Source organism: Cydia pomonella, chromosome 5 (genome assembly GCF_033807575.1).
Source record: "Cydia pomonella isolate Wapato2018A chromosome 5, ilCydPomo1, whole genome shotgun sequence".
NCBI classification, from domain to species: domain Eukaryota; kingdom Metazoa; phylum Arthropoda; class Insecta; order Lepidoptera; family Tortricidae; genus Cydia; species Cydia pomonella.
This window is the reverse complement of record NC_084707.1, coordinates 9,432,683-9,447,867: the sequence shown is the minus strand read 5'-3', so window position 1 is coordinate 9,447,867 and position 15,185 is coordinate 9,432,683. Positions and strand designations below refer to the sequence as shown.

The 15,185-nt window shown below is 35.9% G+C and overlaps 3 protein-coding genes across 5 annotated transcripts; 2 read left to right on the top strand and 1 right to left on the bottom strand.

The window, feature by feature from the left end:
- Positions 1-93: 93 nt before the first annotated feature.
- On the top strand, positions 94-2,383 carry LOC133517679 (cyclin-Y-like protein 1). The gene is made up of 2 exons (XM_061851043.1): positions 94-238; positions 343-2,383. The coding sequence occupies exon 2, from the start codon at positions 464-466 to the stop codon at positions 1,472-1,474; it is 1,011 nt and encodes a 336-aa protein (XP_061707027.1). The 5' UTR covers positions 94-238; positions 343-463; the 3' UTR covers positions 1,475-2,383.
- Positions 2,384-3,658: 1,275 nt separating this feature from the next.
- LOC133517681 (uncharacterized) lies at positions 3,659-5,407 on the bottom strand. Its single transcript, XM_061851045.1, has 3 exons — positions 4,280-5,407; positions 3,938-4,198; positions 3,659-3,864 (listed from the first exon to the last, which is right to left on the bottom strand). Exons 1-3 carry the CDS (start codon positions 4,557-4,559, stop codon positions 3,695-3,697), a joined length of 711 nt encoding a protein of 236 aa, XP_061707029.1. The 5' UTR covers positions 4,560-5,407; the 3' UTR covers positions 3,659-3,694.
- Positions 5,408-6,971: 1,564 nt separating this feature from the next.
- LOC133517664 (uncharacterized) lies at positions 6,972-14,811 on the top strand. Of its 3 annotated transcripts, XM_061851021.1 has the most exons (4): positions 6,992-7,780; positions 9,261-9,452; positions 10,571-10,782; positions 12,614-14,811. In XM_061851021.1, exons 1-4 carry the CDS (start codon positions 7,599-7,601, stop codon positions 13,807-13,809), a joined length of 1,782 nt encoding a protein of 593 aa, XP_061707005.1. In that variant the 5' UTR covers positions 6,992-7,598; the 3' UTR covers positions 13,810-14,811. The 3 variants fall into 3 exon arrangements, with proteins under 3 accessions (XP_061707007.1, XP_061707005.1, XP_061707006.1); XM_061851023.1 differs by lacking the exon at positions 12,614-14,811 and having other exon boundaries at positions 6,972-7,780; positions 10,571-11,314; XM_061851022.1 differs by lacking the exon at positions 9,261-9,452 and having other exon boundaries at positions 6,993-7,780.
- Positions 14,812-15,185: the final 374 nt, after the last annotated feature.

Below are 15,185 nucleotides of genomic sequence, written 5' to 3'. Positions count from 1 at the left end.
TGGATAGTGACTACAATGTTGCCAGCAATGCGCATCCTGAAGAACCATAAACAACGAGTAACAAGTTTATTTTGCAAAAGCAAGCGCAGTAAAAAAACGCCAGGCAACAAATTTAATGACGTTCAAGCTCTGTCAAATGGATAGAATCGAACCTCCAATAAAGTGATTGATATATTTTCTCTCCTATTATTCTTTGCATTTCAATGAAATGTGACTAATACTGATCACGATTGTTGAGGTACCTAACTTTTATTCTTGCTTGAAGTAATATATGCCGCATGTGATAACTGAATATTCATTTCGCTAGAACGTATAGAAATTGATGATACATATTTGTTTCAGATACTATGGCCCTTTTATGTGATTATAGTGACTCGGTACGCTATTTACGCGCGTTCAGACACTGGCAGTGCTTGTAGAATGATAACGACTTATCTTTAGCGCTCGTAATTTGCATTCAAAGATGGGTAACCAAAATAGTTGCTGTTGTTACCGGAGCCCTTCGCCGATCCGGAAGGACGTCGTGAAGCTGGAGGACTACCTGCCGGAAGGTGAGGTCAGTTCTAATAACATCCAGCACATCAGCGAGCGCGAGCCGGATGACGGCGATATCGACCCTTCGCAAGATCCTATAGCCAAAACCATCTTCATGGAAAGGTCTAAGGCATCTATAGAGAACGGCATCACCAGAAAGCGCAGCCAACATCAGATTGCGGACAACAAACTCAAGAAAAGCAGTTCTTGCTCTACTATCTATTTAGATGATAGTACAGTGTCACAACCTAATTTGAAGAATACTGTGAAGTGTGTAGCCTTGGCCATCTATTACCATATCAAGAATAGAACATCGGAACGTAGACACGACATTTTTGATGAGAAACTACACCCACTGAGCAAGGAAGGGGTGAGTGATGACTATGATAAATATAATCCTGAGCACAAACAGATATATAAGTTTGTAAGAACCTTATTTAATGCTGCACAACTAACAGCAGAATGCGCCATCATCACACTTGTCTACTTGGAGCGCCTGCTCATCTGTGCTGAATTAGATATTGCACCATCTAATTGGAAGAGGATAGTTTTAGGAGCCATATTATTGGCCAGTAAGGTGTGGGATGACCAGGCTGTCTGGAACGTAGATTACTGCCAAATTCTAAAAGACATAACTGTAGAAGATATGAATGAGTTAGAGAGGCAGTTTCTAGAAATGCTGCAGTTTAATATCAATGTTCCATCTAGTGTGTACGCTAAATACTATTTTGATCTACGCACACTTGCAGAGGCAAATGACCTCGCTTTCCCCAGTGAACCACTGAGCAAGGAGAGAGCACAAAAATTAGAAGCAATGTCACGAGTCATGGAAGATAAAATATCTGCTGAAATTGCCAAGAATGGCATAAAGAAATGGTCAAGCTTAGACAATGTCAATTCAGGTGCTGGTGTGAGGAGAAGTGTGGCCATATTGTCTTAAATCAGTAGTCATGAGCCAAAACTTTGCAAAATTAAAGCAACCACATTGGAGTATGTATTTGTGTATTTTATATTAATATATTTAAATTATATTTAGAAAATTTGCACCAAATTCATAATTTGAACTGTAGCCTTCATTTTGCTAATCTGACCAGTTACAGGTCTCGATCATATTTTTAAGATCTGACTTAAGGCAAATTATTAGTTCAGTATTTGTAAGACATTTTTTTTTGTGGAAAGCCAATGAATATTTGTGGATGCGTGTGGCAGTGGCACCCTATAATCCTTATGTAATTATTGTATTGATATTAGTTGTGAAAATGAAAGACTTACAAGCGGTCCAATAATTGTTTTTAATACAACATAACTTAATTCTTACAATATTTTATTATAATTTATAAATGTTTTATCATGATACATTTTATGTTTATCTTATCATATATTGGCTTCCAATTAATTTTATTCTTAGTCCATTAGAAGCACTTGTATATTTATAAATATAGGTTGCTTCCTAAACTATGCTACTTAGTAATAATTAGATTTTATTAGGTAGTGCATCTGAATTTGACTGAAATGAAATAAATAAATCTTGTGATTGTGGAATGAATGTTGTAGTCGACAGCTATGCTTTTGTAATTATTTTACATTGTAACAATGCATTTAGAAATTCAAGCTAGTTCATAAACAAAAATATGCCAAATTGTTATTTTGTATATCAAATTATATTAACAGATGGACATTTTATTTCAATAGTTATGAATTATTAATAAAAGTTTGTATTCAAATTTAATGTTATTCCATTATTAGTATACAAATCAATTGCTGTATTATAATTTCACACAACCAATACTTTATGTATCTCTTAAATAACTAAGCGAAAATAAACATTTTATATGAGACTTTTAATTGACCACTTATTTTAATTTCTCATTCATTAATCATTAACCATTAATTGTCAACATCACAGGGTCATCCATAAATTCTGTCACACGTTTGGGAGGGGGTCAAGAAAATGTGACATGTTGTAACAAGGGGGAGGGGGAGCCACAAACTTTGCGACGAGTTGACGACACTTAACTTCATCTGTAACCAAAAATTGATTTTTTTTATTTGCTGTACAGTCACGTCTGAAAATATCGATACGGAAAAAGTCCCAAAAAATTTTTGGCACTTTCTCCGTATCGATATTTTCAGACGTGACCGTACAATTAAATTACTTATTTTTGCAATTAGGTACATATAATAGTTTTTATTCATGTTTTGTATTTAAATGTTCTAATATTGCTTGAAACAAAAATATCTTTTATTAATTTGTTTATTTATTTCATATAATAATAATTAATTGGAATTCTATATTGGCTAATATATGACGTCACATCAGGGGGTAAGGGTTTTGCAAATATGACCAGACGTGACAAAAAGAGGGGGAGGGTCAAAAATCTTATATTCACGTGTTCGACGTAATTTATGATGTGGTTTTCCAAATATTCTACTCCAACAATTGGCCTTCTAAAGTAGTTTTTCACTCTTTTCCAAACCTTCGAAACCTATTTCAAAATTTGGAAGAATGTTCTCAATAGGTGGGTCCATCGGGATCCCTTGGGATCATTGTTTTGTTTATTGTGTGTTCCCCAATTTCTCAAACATCACTGGACCAATTGGGGATTTATTTTTTCGTGTGAAAGGATATACTTCACAGTTGGTCCCAATACTTCCAATGCCATCAGGTCAGGATCTGATGATCGGATCCTGGAGAAATCAAAGGAACTTTTCAAATATTACAGCAGACTTGTTTTTGGAAAGCATGATTTAGTAAAGAGGAACAGCTGATAAAGACCATGATGACATACAGACTAATTTTATGAACTTCTTTTTGTTAACGATTATTTTGTAGAAAAGTCTTTTCTGCCATTTTGTTAAATAAGTTTATAACAATCTGTAGAATCATAACTTAATATTGGGTAACACATTATAAAACAAATCAAATTATGACTTGTGGATAAAAGTAAAATATGATTTACACTATATACCTACAGATTCTAATATAACATTAACACCCTAAGACACATGGTTCGGCCTATAGTCTTAAAATATTAATTTTAATAATTAAAAAAATATTAATTTTAATAAGTAAGTAAAAATAATTTCAACAATTGTGGATAGGTTTATAAGCGAAACACCTACATGATTGAAATAATAGTTTTATTGGTTAATTAAACAGCTATGCTAGTGGCTTAAGGTCCTTCAGATATTCACTATAATTCTGGAAAATATCTGCTACATCATGTTTCTTATTCATTTGTTCATCATATTCTGGTCCTACTGCCCACAAAGAGTCTAGATCATAGACCTTTCTTGTTTTCTCCGAGAAAATGTGCAGCGCAATGTTGCCTGAAATTAATAAAATATAAAATGTAACTAATCATCACTTGTGGATTGTGGATGTAGGTTAGATGTTAAATACCTAAATCTAATGCCATCCATTCCTCAGAATCTTTGCCTTCAATCCTTGGTATTGAATCAGACTTGTAACATTTCTTCTTGTAAACTTTTCTGACAAACTCTGCCAATGCTAAAATGTGTCTTTTGCTTCGGGCACTAACAACACAAATGTAATCAACATAGTTTATACTCTGAGGTACAGTTGCTACAAATATATCTTTTGAGTTTTCTCTTTGGAGTAATGATACTAAATCTTCAATTTCGAAAACGCCATTCTTTCCTCCTGAAAAAATTTAATGAATGGTGAGAAAATTTTAACACCAATGTCTACATGTAATAATTAGGATAATTTTATTTGACATACTTTCCAGGTTAACACCATCGAATTCGTCACTGAAAATAGGGTACTTGTTTTCCTCCTTATATAACTCTTCTGCCGTATTTTCTATCACAGTCGCATTGTTATCTGTAATGACCTGGTATTTGCTAGCTATTGCTGGAGAGGCTCGGTTGTTTGGCTTCGGTGTTTGCCTAGGATTTCTTAAACAAATCCCGCAGTTAAGTTGCCTAACGCTTTCAACAGAACCTTTGAACAAACTAGCGGATTTGCCAAGCAATGACCTTGATAAAATATTTTTATACATTATAATGATTCACAAAGGGCAATATACAATCAAAATTTCGTTATTTTCCAATTCCATTGCCCATAAGCCCATAACATAACCTACAATCATTTCGTGTCAACTAATGTCAAATTGTCAATGTCACGTTGACGTGTGTAGGGAGTGTTCCGCTTCAATAACAAATCGCTATAGGTACGTGAAACAATCACGTAAGTAGATAATAAACTGGATACAGTACACAAACGTAGTGATTATATGCTCTTTGGTCCGGTATACAAGACAACGACAGTACGATTCACTCGCGCCGTCGTCTTGTATACAAGACAAAGTTTCAACCGCTTACTAAATGGTAAAATAATAGAAATTGGAAACTCTTTTGTACTCATGTCAACTTGTTGACCCTTTGTTTTTTCATACATTTACTTTTTAAGCAGCTATATGAATCCATTGTTTCATAATAAAGGATTTAAAAAATATGCTTATAATTTCTACGTTTTTCTGTGTCACTGTCGCCGTAGGCATGTATAAAAGACAGCTAGGGATGGGAAAGTTCAATCGATGTGCAATTTTTTTAAATAAATATGATTTCACGAATCTGGTTTTATTTAATCGTTCAAACATTTAATCGCCAATTATTGTCATTGTTGGTAACTACTCGTAGTAACTAAAAACTAAAGTTTAGGCAGCTTCTTCAGTAAATGAGTCAGACAAGTAAATCGACCATTTCGGTTTATTTGCCGAATAAATTATTGACCGCAGCGACAGCGGAGGTCTACATTTTAACTCGATTTGCTTTTTGTATGTCCGGATGTTCTCCTCTACAGGTCGCAATTTTCAACCGATTCTCGTGAAAATTTGTAACTAGATTCTATGATGAACCAATTTTTTTTGTCGATCCAGTTTTTGAAAATTATGTAATATGCTGAAATTGCCCTAAAGGGCTTAAGTGCAAATAGCGTAAATGGCGCTTAAGACTATCGTGACTTGACAGTGATAATGATTTTAAGAACTAAGTATTTTTCACTTTTGCGTTTTCTCATCATGTCGCGAAGGTCTACAGCTCCCAGAGCCACTAGTTTATTTTGATATATTAGTGTAGTGGGGCTCAAAAAGCGATCTACCAGTTAGCTTCTGTTAATGAACCTAACGTCTTGTTGAATTTAATGGAAACCAAAACCAGCGTGGTGTATATATTATATATGTCTAATCGTGTATATATGAAAATTGGCCAAAATTATATATTATATGTTATGTATTTAATATTCCATTAATAAATGACTGATTAAATATTACTGTTATTTATTCTTTGAAATAATTAAATCCACCTGTTATTTTTCTCCGAAAACGCTCTGGTAAGTATGTAAATTGACACACGATGCGCGTCTCTAATCTTACGTTTATAAAGTTTACGTACCGACAAGCGCTTATGCCGTTGATCCAGACGCTATTATTACTTAGCTCGCGCGTAAACAGTATTTGTCAGTCTGAACTAAAGACGAGCCATGCGCGCCGTTGGCATGTATAAAAGACTACTCGTACAGACTAGTGCGGGGATATTACTTCATGAATCGATAATGTCAATTTCGGTTGTTTTTCATGATAAAGTCCTTTATTTTCAACATTTGCTTGTATAGTAAATCTGTTTAGTTTAGAATTTTTGAGAGAAATCAAAGTTTGGAAATAAATAAGCCAAATTGAGAAGAATTCCACCATTAATTATAAATATCGATATCACTATTTGCAATCCCTAAACTTTTTATTAGTTGTTTACTTAAAATTTGCTCTGGCGTGTGAGTGAGCGTCTTGGCGGACAGGGTCCGGCGGCCAAAAGGTTAACATTGGCAACATGTGCGAGTGAAACACAGGGCTCTGGTTTTGCTATCTGAAGTGGACCGTATTCTCTAGTCTGGTACGAACACCGTTCTAACTCAGTGATTAGGTTCAATTTGGTATGGCAAAAAAGTCATTGCGCTCTCCACTTTATGTAAACCTTCATGGAAACAATGAGTTTGAAAACCCGAACCCTTACAATAGTTCCACCTGTGCTGGAGCCAAACTGAAGAATTCTAGACAAATTTTGAGCGATTTCAGCGCCATCTGTATTAAGCTTTACACGTTTATCCTCATTTTTGAAATCCCTACATCACTTCGTGGTGTGTTTTGGGTTGCGCTATTTGCATCTCTTTCCCCAAAATGTCATAGGAAAGTGACGCAGCGATGCAATTTCGAACACGTAGTGGTTATATTCTCTTTGTATCGAACCACGGAATTATTGGGATGTCTTTCCACCACACAACTGCGTTTCATCCCTTGAGAAGGTACGGGGCTACCACGGGGCTAATAAACAAGTTTGGCTTGACATATGAAGTCGCGCGCTAGACGTGTTGAGCACATAGCGCAGAGCAAAGAGCATATAATGGCGCAGATTCATATTTGCAATAATTATCCGTGCAGGATATAGGTTGCCCACGGTGGTCTAGTGACTTTGGAATTACGAAAAAAATAGTAGGGGAGACTTGGTCCCCGAAACTACAAAGTTATTTAAAATAGATATTGAAATATAAATTCTAATTCTAATAAGTTGTCAAAATTATTGCGATTAAATCCATTTAGGAAAGTTATTTGTCATTTATTGATAGTTAATTATGGGTTTATCATTCACGTGACCAAGTCTCCTCTTCTCTCCTAGGATCAAGTCTCCCTAGTCTCCCATACTTATGTAGGTATAAAGATTAATTTTCATAACTAACTAATAGTAAAACTCTATGGTGGTATTGTAGACTTGTAGATTATAGAGGAAAGATTTTCGTATGAGTCCTATATTTCAGTTATCTGTTTGCCTTTTATCTTATCGTTGTTATCAATGGGTGTGTTTAATATTTCACAGGTTTACTTTCTGTGTTTCTCGCCTTGAAACAAAACATAGTTTGGTTTGCACAGTTTGCACACTAAAAAGCCGTGACTGAAGTTGTTTTGGTAAATAAGATGTTTAAATGTGGGATGTGAATATATAAAGTTGATGAACAGTGTTAAATATCTTATATTTGGTAATGCTTCACAATGGTAACATGCAAGTTGGACAGCGAGGTATCGGGTGAGCTTCTGGGTTGGGAGTTGCCGAAATGGACAGCACTCCTCTTGCATCGAGTCTTGCCTTCTTGTGCAGGTCTAGTTGTCTACCTCACACTGATTTGCTTCGATATTGCTCTTGTTTGCGAACATTTCCTGAGCAACGATCGTGGGTGAGTAAACAACACTTAGTCATCTCTCTCTTTCGTGCCTATACAACAGCGTGTATTTTTGATACTACCGCATAAACAAAGGGTATTTAAGTAGGTATTAGTTTAGGCTGTAATGAACACACATTCATAGGTTTAAAAAAAATGGACGACTTTCATTTTTCATATAAAATAATTCAGCAGGCCTGTACACTAAATAATAATAAATATTATAGGACATTATTACACAAATTGACTAAGTCCCACAGTAAGCTCAATAAGGCTTGTGTTGTAGGTACCTACCTAGACAACGATAATATATTATAATTATAAATACTTAAATACATAGAAACACCCATGACTCAGAAACAAATATCCGTGTTCATCACGCAAATATATGCTCTTACCAGGATTTGAACCCGGGACCATCAGCTTTATAGGCAGGGTCACTACCCATTAGGCCAGACCGGTCGTCATAACACTATCACTATATGTACCTTGTTTTAACTCAAAATCTCGTATTTAATGACGCCACGTGACAATATCACAATAACTGTCACAGTCACACTGTCACAAGTGGCCATGTGTACGAAATACATTGCCGCTCGAAATCTTTACAAAACATCTAAACTAAAAAAAAACATTCAAATTTGTTTTATAGCACTAAAACTTACGTCTTGTTTAAGTTTGCGGTTATATCAAAAATACACACTGTAGAAAAACAAAAGGAGCCTCTGCCGAAGCCGTATTTGTGCAAAATAATGACGAAGTAAAATGCTTCTCTATCAGCACCAGGTTGACATTATTTAAGAAGAATAATAATATAAAAATCCATAGCAATCTGCACAAAATGAAGCGGTGCCAAGCACTATTTAAAGGACATTCTCATAAGCTGGCATTCTTTTCCAAGACGGTGCAGTAGCTTACTTTGACTCTGTCTTTAGAAGTTACAAGTTAATATAATTTTTTACTTTCTCCTACCACCTTTATTATTCTAAGTTAGAATATTTCTCTTCCTCTTAGTAATCTTAATTGATCTATTTCCCTAGAACTGGTCTAACATTGGAGCCCGACGGACTGGATAATGACATTAATGACTTCTGTAGCAACATAATTCCATCGAAATAGATGGACCATACACTTTCCTGTAAAGATTGCAATGTTAAGGTCATCTAAATCAGTCGGGATATTTTTTTTTCAGTATTCGAGATAAAACTCAACTAAGAAAAACGTGTTATATATGTACCAGAGTCGTAAACTTTTATTGTATTGTGCACAGAAGTTACCTTTTTCTTATTCTTAAATGTCTTAAATCTGGGTGATGTTAGAATAGTTTTGAAAAGTATAAATACTGCCATAATGTGTACAGTACCTACTTACAAAGATTATACCTACTATATTAAACTACAAGGGCTTGACACAAAAGTCGCCTTTTTAGCGTCCTTATTGTGGATTGGAGCAGTTGGAGCTGAGATTTAACAAAACATATTTTTGTATTTTTCAGAATCGGGATTTTCCTGATTATTTTAATGGTGTTGCCTGCCTTGTTAAGCTTGGTGTTTACATTAGCATCACCACCTCCAGGACTTCAGACAGAAGACTCGGCTGTTTCTATTGAGCTAAAGCAAAATGATTTAAAATGGATATTCATGCAGATTGGAAACTTTATATTATTTCCGATTGCTGCAATTGGCAGGTGACGACTATGAAATAATCGTACGTATAGCCGGTCAAACAAGTTTGTCAGTAGAAAAAGGCGCGAATTTCAAATTTACTTTTCTCAACGATAACCCTTCGCGCCTACATTGTTTTAAATTTGCCGCTTTTTCTACTGGCGTAAATGGCTTGACAAGCTGTACTTAACGTACCTGTGAGTTAGACCAAGCTAAGTTTGGCAGCTATTTTGATAGCACAGACTGTGGAAGTGTTATTTTAAACGTCAAACGCCTATCACATCAAGTATGACGTTTAAAATAACACTTGCTTTAACTCAAAAGTACTAAAACGTCGCATTTAATGACGCGACGTGACAAGTGACCATGATGTACGTACAGTCAACCAATTTGATTCCTAGGCCACTATAGAACCATGCCATAATGACTTCTACGATAGTGCTTATTGAGTGATGCGTGTCAACCTGTCAAGTATCTAGTAGTTAAACCGACAAGGTTCTATAGTGGCCTAGGATTCTAATTGGGTGACTGTACGAGTACATTGCTGCTCGAACAAAATTCAACAATTAAATATGCTCTGATAGTTGACACTAAATTAAAAAAATCTTTCAGAATTGTTTTATAGCACTAAACCTTACATCTAGATTAAGTTTGTGGTTATATCAAAAATACACACTGATGGTCGAGTGATGAATATGTTCGAGTGATGCAAGTGACCTAGCGCATGATCGGACCCCGAGTTAAATTTCTCTGATTTTTAGTTGAACAATATAAAATATTTTAGTTAGAAAATCACGTATATATTCTGAAGGAGCCTCGCCTTAGAATAGAAAATTAAATTGAATAAAAATCTGTCAAATACAAACTAGCCAATTCATTTAATTAGACGACCTAATTGGAACACCGTAATACACAATTATACATTTTCTGTTTAGGTGGTTGGTACCTACATTTGTTGTACCTTCATATGTAGGTACCTACCTAGTCGTAATTTTAGATTTTAGAGACATTCAATAAGCCCTGTTGGTGTAATTGAAATATTTCAATAATGTGGTTGAAGTAGCCGTTTTATAAACGCCTAGTTCGTATAATACCTACTTATAAGTAGTAGCATATCAAACACATTTTTTTTACATTTTAGATACTGCCACCAAGTGTTCTGGTGGGTGGAAGCAGTTTGTGCAGCTCGAGATGAAAACGATGAACGTACCAGACACGCCATACAAATAGCAAAGGCTCCTTCCCCGATGGAGCTATATTTGTTCCTTCAGGCATTCATTCATTCAGCTCCACATATCATTGTGAACGTTTTGGACATGATGAACCATTATTCTGATCCTAAATTCGAAAAATGTAAGATGTGATATTTTTCTGTTGCATTCTAAAGTAATGTGCTTATTCACACGTCTGCATTCAGGGTCCAGTTTAGAGTACCATAACACATTGCATGATAAACATCCTTTTCTTTTCGTACCTATTACATAGTTATGTTTATCACCTACATTTTTAAAAAGATTCCCGGAATTCTCCGACCCTAATGTAACGAGGCATTAACTTACCTTTATCTTAAGTAGCGTATTTTTATTATATTTATACAAATACAAAAATACAAATACAAAATTTCTTTATTAACAAGGTAGAGTTGATTAGAGGTAGGGTTGACAAAAGTAGGTAATTATAAATTTTATATACATTGCGGTTAGATTAACAGTAGCCCTCACACTAGGTCAAGCCTGTGTCGTGTCGTGAGGACTTTGGTGAGACAGTAACAGCAAAACGAATTAACAACTAGTTGGTGCTATATAATACATGAGAAATTAAAAGATTACAAACTATGAGGTGATCAACTAAAATAATTAAAATAAGTTACATGCAGATAAAGACTATATAACCGGCCAAGAGCATGTCGGGCCACGCTCAGTGTAGGGTTCCGTAGTTACTCTTCCGTCACAATAAGCTAAACTGGAGCTTAAAGTATAGTAAATTGTTAACCAAGGGATGAAACGGTACCTTTCACCCGAGTTAAACAAATAGGCAAATTTGCATAATCAGTACCTAATTAAAATAAGTCTTTTTACTATGAAGAGAAAACTTTTTGCGATAACTCAAAAACAGCTAAACTGATTATGTCTGCTATAGTTTTCATTTAATGTCTTTCTTAAGCTCTACTTCCACGATTTTTTCCATATTTTTTGGACCTATGGTTCAAAAGTTAGAGGGGGGGGTACACATTTTTTTTTTCTTTCGGAGCGATTATCTCCGAATATATTCACTTTATCAAAAAATGTTTCTTGAAAACCCCTATTAGTTTTGAAAGACCTTTCCAACGATACCCCACACTCTAGGATTGAAGCGAAAAAAAAATTTCATCCCCACTTTACGTGTAGGGGAGGTACCCTAAAAAAAATTAAATGTTTAGATTTTATTGTACGACTTTGTCGGCTTTATTGATTTATATATTCATGCCAAATTTCAGCTTTCTAGCACTAATGACCACGGAGCAAAGCCTCGGACAGACAGACAGACAGACAGACAGACAGACAGACAGACAGACGGACATGGCGAAACTATAAGGGTTCCGTTTTATGCCATTTGGCTACGGAACCCTAAAAAAGGAGAATGAGTGGATGCAGAACATTACTTAATATTAATAATGATGAGTAATACTACTGTTTGTGCGTGTGTGTATGTGCATGTGCGTGTGCGTGCGTGCGTGCGTGCGTGCGTGCGTGCGTGCGTGCGTGCGTGCGTGCGTGCGTGCGTGCGTGCGTGCGTGCGTGCGTGTGTGTGTGTGTGTGTGTGTGTGTGTGTGCCTGAGTGTATTTTACTGCAAAGGTTTCAATACCTCTTCAGTTTCCCTGTAAGAGAGAGAGGCTAACCACCTTCGGACAACAATTTGAAATTCCTTGAGTGTCATGTTTTGCACGTTGAATAGTTTAGCTATGTGATTGTACACATATGGGTGGAGGAATTGAGGGAAGCGACGTGCATAAGGCGTTTCCGTTCTGTTCCGTGGAACGCGAAAAGTCCTTTTGCTGATGAGAGTTGCGAAGCCGGACGAGTTTATCGTGTTTCGATGCATTATCGTACCTACCCTGTAGATAAACAATTGTCGAACCGATAGAGAGCTGGATTGTATGAGGAGATTTATATTGAGTACATTTGCTTTTTTTTCTATTTTCAGTCTCCTTAGTATGGGTGAGTGTAGTGATGTCTTCATTCCGGATGGCTAGCACGGCCACTGTATATAGAAGATTTGAACGCGAAAAAATTTGTGGTCGCCATTATCCATGGAAGACTTATTCGGAAGAACTGGAAAACTCTGCAAATGAAAAAACCGAATTGGTTAACAAAATTGAAGAACAGAAACAAGAAAGGGAAGAGGACCATATCTACGAAACATTATCGCCACTTCATCGAACGTCTGTAATATCACAAAGGTCGAACCAAAGTAGAAGTAAGGCTACGAGTGATATGATTCAGTTTTCACCGCGTTCTAATGTTACTGAACCGTTTTTCGATGATGAGGGATGTTGTTCCGATTCGAGTTCCGAATATTTACCACCAATACCTGTAGGCCAAGCATCACGTAGAACTTCTTCATTAAACAGCGTAGATGAGTATGTGAGGCCAGTATCTATAATTGACAGAGTCGCACCTCGTCGTCGAGATACACAGTACACTATACAAGAAGTGTACGTACCTCCGCCACCGGCTATGCCTGCTCCTAGACCAGGCACTCTCTCAATGTGGGCCGAAAAGTTAGTCGAGAATGCGGAATCTATACCAACCTGGTTATCAGCTCCTCCTCGACGGAGACACGTCGAGGTAATTAAAGACGAGCCTGACGTACCACGCCATGTCCCTGGGCCTCTCATCATGCGGGGTCTCGAACCTCAAGACGCATCGGCTGCACTAGTCCATTTCCTAGGCTGGCACATGTTCTTTATCTCCCGATTGCTCTCTATCGCAGCTTTCATAAACTTTTTTCCTTTTGCTGCGATCATAGTTCTTTTTTCGCATTATCAAATAATTTTACTTCTTTTAATAGTCCCTCAAGCTAGTACAGTAAAAAGAGGGTTTTACATATTTCTAGCTTTTATTTATTTAGTTTGTTTAATGGAATTTAAAATTCGCTTCCGTCACGTGCGTGTATGGCACGTGTTTTGGATCATAGTGTGTACTATAGAAATTGTGATATTCACGGGTTTGTGGGCCGGGATAAATAATAAATTAAATGATTGGTGGCGTGACTTTATCATAAAGATAATATTCGGTAGCATGCTGCTCAGTTTCATGTGTTTTCTCGTGTATTTTGTATTATTGAAACCTAGAGAAACTGTTGTATATGTAAAAAATAAGAGTAACGTTGAACCTTAATACTATTAACACGGATTAAGTTATCAACACCGCTACAATGGTTATTACAACTGTTCTAGGGTTCACTGACATATTGACATCCGCGAGAAGTTCAACTCCTCTCAATCCCATCGTGTAAACTACAGGAAATTAAAGCCCACTCGGGGAGCGCCAGCCGGCCACATCCGTTTAGAAACACCTACCTAGAACGCACACTGAAAATAAACCTTCTTTTGAATCAATAATTTAGCCCGATTTATAATACGATTGTTTGGATTAAACGTCGTCCTTGAATTCATTCTCTGAATATAACGAGGAACAACTCGACCAAATGGTTAATAAAAACATTCCGTTTCCCCCGAAGTCGTCCTATCCTAAATTATATAAATAACTCCTAAAAAAAAGTCTTCCAATTTGCACGGTATGCAAACTGGCATGACTCAAATTATATCAGTTAAGAGGATCTCCCATCTAATAGGCGTAGATACCTGCCTCATTAAATTTAAGTAGGTTGGTAGTATAAAATATGCACTATGAAGCGGTGTGGTTATGCGGCTCACCGTAGACCTACCTTTGTGGCTACCACCAGTTCAGCACTGACATAAACGCTATCGAGAACGTAACTTACTTTCTATGCATCGCGCTCGTACTCGCATATAAGTGCCAGAGAGATGTATAGAAAGTAAATTACGTTCCCGATAGCTTATATGTGAGTTTTGACATTTTCAGGGACTTATGGTACGGGTACTTGTTCAGCGTTTGAACGCAACTTGAAATTAAGTAGCAAATAATGCGATTACTGTTTAAAAAAAATCTTAATAAGTATCATAATTAATATACGTTCACACAAATGGTTTTAATTATATCGAGCCGCTCTACTTGACACCTGCGAAGATTGCAGAGGTTTCTCTTTAGTCTCTGCCAGTCAGTATTACATTCACATTTTAAATTAAAATAAGTTTGTAATATCCTTTTTTATTAAGTTATTTTACTGTCTATAAGTATAAATATACATTTTTTCAATTAATTTGCATTATCACTTTGAGTAGCTATCATCCCTTTGATTGCGTAATAATAATAATAGGTAAGTATATTGTTTTTAATTTTATAGGTACTATAATGTATCTATTCTTACATTTATAGATAATTATTTATGAAACTGAGGAACTTTAAGGGTTGTACAAGTTTAAATACCTAATCATATAAAACCGGGGCATTTTTGGACAGACGTTAAATAGTGCGAGGGCAAATGAAACTTGCTTTATAAGTTGATATCGATAAATTTTGACTCATCATACCACGGTTATGTATTCTAAAAGATTATAATCGTGATTACAATATTTGAAACGAATTAATATTGAATGTAATGTTAAAATTTTGTTAGTGACTCGAATCAA

Excerpts from the sequence above, each read along its gene's own strand:
- LOC133517679 (XM_061851043.1), top strand. The coding sequence starts at position 464 with ATGGGTAACCAAAATAGTTGCTGTTGTTACCGGAGCCCTTCGCCGATC.
- LOC133517681 (XM_061851045.1), bottom strand. The coding sequence starts at position 4,559 with ATGTATAAAAATATTTTATCAAGGTCATTGCTTGGCAAATCCGCTAGT. Across the intron at positions 4,199-4,279 it reads CGATGGTGTTAACCTGGAAA|GAGGAAAGAATGGCGTTTTC; the intron begins GTATGTCAAATA and ends AAATTTTTTCAG. Across the intron at positions 3,865-3,937 it reads ATGGATGGCATTAGATTTAG|GCAACATTGCGCTGCACATT; the intron begins GTATTTAACATC and ends TATTAATTTCAG.
- LOC133517664 (XM_061851021.1), top strand. The coding sequence starts at position 7,599 with ATGGTAACATGCAAGTTGGACAGCGAGGTATCGGGTGAGCTTCTGGGT. Across the intron at positions 7,781-9,260 it reads TTCCTGAGCAACGATCGTGG|AATCGGGATTTTCCTGATTA; the intron begins GTGAGTAAACAA and ends TGTATTTTTCAG. Across the intron at positions 9,453-10,570 it reads CCGATTGCTGCAATTGGCAG|ATACTGCCACCAAGTGTTCT; the intron begins GTGACGACTATG and ends TTTACATTTTAG.